Source organism: Trichoplax adhaerens, genomic scaffold (assembly GCF_000150275.1).
Source record: "Trichoplax adhaerens TRIADscaffold_1 genomic scaffold, whole genome shotgun sequence".
NCBI classification, from domain to species: Eukaryota; Metazoa; Placozoa; class Uniplacotomia; order Trichoplacea; family Trichoplacidae; genus Trichoplax; species Trichoplax adhaerens.
Window position 1 is genome coordinate 12643042 of NW_002060943.1, and position 4263 is coordinate 12647304.

The 4263-nt window shown below is 34.6% G+C and overlaps 1 protein-coding gene across 1 annotated transcript; it reads left to right on the forward strand.

The window, feature by feature from the left end:
- Positions 1–235: 235 nt before the first annotated feature.
- TRIADDRAFT_52781 (uncharacterized protein) lies at positions 236–2527 on the forward strand (the record flags this gene model as incomplete). Its single annotated transcript, XM_002108334.1, has 4 exons — positions 236–1034; positions 1702–2213; positions 2314–2362; positions 2499–2527. 4 exons carry the CDS (start codon positions 236–238, stop codon positions 2525–2527), a joined length of 1389 nt encoding a protein of 462 aa, XP_002108370.1.
- Between the last annotated feature and the right edge of the window lie 1736 nt (positions 2528–4263).

Below are 4263 nucleotides of genomic sequence, written 5' to 3' on the forward strand. Positions count from 1 at the left end.
AGGTAGAAAGTTAGTCAACCATAGGAAAATTGCGCGCATACGGCCAATGAGTCATAGTTGCTTGTCGTCACACAACTAACTACCCGCGTAATAACGCAAGAAACTCCTCTTCATATGATACAGTACGATCATTCAGTCAAGTTCAAAAAGCTATTTGGAATAGCAGTTAAAGATCGCCAACCTTTTCCTAATATCCATATGATCCGAAAAAACAGCAAAATAATCTCTTAAGTCAATGACGGATTCAAATGTTCGTGATCTTTATCAGAGAGCATGTCAGAGCTATGATAAAAATGGCTTTACTGAAGCTAATTTATGGTTCGAGGAAGTTATAAAATCTATCAAAAGAGAAACTCCAGATACTGATTTACTGCAAATGAAGTTCGATAGTTATTTATATATTTCCAAATACTATGGCCTACGAGGAGATTTAGAAAAAGCCAAAAATGCCTACCGCAACGCTCACAATATCTATCAAGTGTTCGTTCAATCAGTGGGAAATTGTCACGGAAAATGTAACATAAATAAAGTCGATGAATTAAAAGCTAGCCTGGCCAAAGTTGTAAAAAATCTGAACTCCAATTTAAAACGTTCATCGCAAGATGTAATTAAGGCCAATATCTATGCCTACTTAGGAGCTGTATATGAATGCCAATCCAGATATTATGAAGCTTGTTCTAATTATTATAAAGCATATGAAATAAAGAAAAATATTCCAAGCGAAAACAGCGATGCTGTTGCCAAGTTGTTAGTTTACATTCAGTCCCTTCCTTCACACCAGTCAAATTTCACCAACACTTTGCAAAACAATCAACAGCAGCGTGGTAACTACGAAAAACCAAGTGAAACTATTGATGAAAAAGTAACACTTTTAGATAATAAAACAGCTTGCAAAGAGACTGAATCAAATCCTCAGAATACATCAGTTGGCAACCATATGAAGCAATTAGGAACAGAGAATCGATTGAATCAAATAAATATCAACTATAATACTGCTAGGTGTTCTTCAGCATCACAGCCGGATCATTTTCGCGGTATAGTACAAAATTCATCATTCTATCTATATTTTGATTTTATTTGTCTTTTTTTTTCACCTTATATAAATATACTCGTAGAACACTTTTTCATCTAGAATTTGCTGTCTTAACAGACTGTAAATTGCATAAATTAATAGTAGAAAACTGAATAATTAAATACTAGTTTATGTGTATACAGCACGAACAATATTTAGGGATCTAGATTCAACATAAATAATTAAAATTGACTTATACGCAGGGAGAGTTAATTAACACGCGTACAGTTACTATTTATATAGTGCTACACTCATGTACTGGTACCGCATTGCAGTGATTATTCCAACTTGACCACTACTATCTAACACTTTCAATGATATCTTGCCGGAAAAATTAATTTTGTGTAACATTTACTACTCGAGGATTTTATTTATGCAATATTCTCAGCAATGCTTAATATCCAACTTGCGAATACCGTCATGGGCAGCTAGAATTACTGTACTTTATCTACTGTAGTAGTCGGTGAAACAGTATAAATGCAGAATTACTTTTGTTAATTAACAACTTCTGTGAGAGAATACGAGTAATTACGGTATCTTCTGTATTTAATATCATACCAGTTCCAGTAATCCACCAAACGATTAGAGCCGAATTATACCTTACTATCTGCTCGATTTATATCTCTAAGGTTTAAATAGCACATCTACCCAGCAAGATTTTGGTGAAAGCATTGCACGGACTAGTACATGTGTGAATCCTGCTCTATGTCGACCATCCATACAATCTGAAACCACTACTGAATCAGATGGACGCTTCGAATTTCATTCTCATCTTTTAGTTTTATCGCAGGATATATTTAATGTGAAATTAAAATTCGTGAGACTGGGCCACGTAGATGAATCTAAACCTTTCCCTTCAAAATTGAGATATTTAAAGGTTGAAAACAATTTCATGGAATACATTACACTAAATGATAGAGATAGTTATGGAATACGATTTGTACCAAGTTGTTTAATATTGAATGAGTTGGCAAGTGAAAAAAATAATCTGGACAGACCTCTTACACGAGATAATAAGGACATTATCACTATTACTTTACGATGCAAGATACAAGACAACCCCAAGGACTATGCAGAATTATGCCAGATCTTCATTATAAATTCCCTAAATACAGTGATCAAGTCGTGCTTCCTTTACAAGGTAAGATGCTCGTATCAGAACTAGGGCTAATGTGAACTTTTTGAATCGGATTCTTTACTGAATTCTCTTATCCTGTAATATATCTTTTTCGCAACAACAGCCAGATGATGCTATCTTTGATCGCCCAGTTGAGAAATCATCTAAAAAAGGTAAATATTTGCTTCTCAAATAACTGACTAGTCAATCTACGCTTTATGCCGCAGACGCGTACAGTAAAACTTGATAACTATTATGAACAAAAATATTGTTGATATCCATTATAATTAATTATAATTACTGTACAAGTGTACATCCGAGTTTTATTTGCTAACTGAGTACGGCATGTATTTAGTACTTCGTAATAGTATATTTCCAGCTAGATGTCTAAGCACCGACATTTAATGGTACCGTTGCGTTATGATTCTTAATAGTTAGCTGACAATAAAAACAAACTTGTGACACTGTTTCTTCAAATTATTATCATTATAATTTGTCACAAAGTAGTTTATGGAGTTTTGTTTCGATACTTTGAATAAATTATAACTTAATGAGTGAGTTAATAATATGCTCAACGTAGACGACGTTAACGAGCTGCAAAACATCATTAACAGATAATTTCCTTCGCTTCAACGTTATTCCATCTCAAATACGAAGAAACCGTTATGTTCCCTCGTTCGACACTAGGTCAATCACGTAATACTAGGTTAGACACCGCAAAGTAGCCGGAAGCGTAGAGTCCACTTTTTATTCTAGGTTATTGTAATATTGTGCTACTTCCAACGCTACTGTATCTAATCACACAAGAAGATTTGCCCTCTCTGTAGCGGTTAAAAATAGTTTATTACTTAAAATACTACTGTTGAATTTTACAGTAGTAGAATTTCAGATGACGTAATTAGGCACACACAACTAGCTCAAGACTATCGACCCACTCCTACTCCAAGGAGTGGGCCTTTCATACATTTCTAGAAACGATTAATGATAAACATGTTTACCCAATCCCTATTTCAGTCAATTCAAGTAATATCTTTTTTTAGCTTCCTATACTACTCCTTTTTCTAATTTATATTTAATATGGGTCTTGCAAGTGCAAGACCCCAAGCTACGTATGATTGTCATTCCTCACTTTGGGCCAATCATACTTCATTTACTGACACGAGCCGGTGCCACTTATCAAGACGCCATGCAGTCCCACTTTAGCAGTAAGACTAACATCCCTAGCATTATCCACTAATAATCCACTAGGCCTATAATACCTGATAGAGTGCCTCTAATATAAAAACACCGCTACTCTACTATCTCAATGAAACATTATATTTTCAACAACGCTGACTGTGAGCCGGTGACGTGGGAATTCGTTCTGTCGTCCCGGAATAGTAAATTTAGCCACAAGATATATTTTTCGTAACGTGTCGTCAATTATCACTTCGTAAAACCAGATCAATGCTTGACCTAGTTATCCTTTGAGATCATTGCAATGTTATATCTCGTATTATCTAGCACCTATACGAAATCCAATCGAAGATTCGAAGATTAATAAATTGGAATATGAGCAGTCCAATTCTAACTGGACGACTAAATGTCAATTTAATACTAAACAGTTTCTAGGATGCTTCTTTCATGTTATGACTATGTAATATAACTGCATAATAATTACGTAATAATTGCAACTCTCTGTTCATTAATTAACTTAATCAATTTCCATTTCAATTACAAATTTACCAAATGAAAAGAAGAACCTAATCGGACAAAGACCACTACAGAGCAAGGTTAGGACTACGCCATTATGTAAATTAAGCCATGACTGAAAAGTGGCATACAAGTTACAGTACGGTGTACAGTAGGCCCAGCCATAATAACCCCGATTACTCAGATACTCAGCGTAAATAGCTTAAACGATGATACATTATTCTAATAGTGTACAGTAAAATAGCCATGTTGGCGGCATTTAAATTCATCATTTATTCTACCGATTTTAAGCTAATTCATGATCATGAAAGAAACTAAAACTCTGCCAAGCTTTCTCGGAAATATTTTTATTCATCTTGAGCCTGCTATTAACAACGCACTT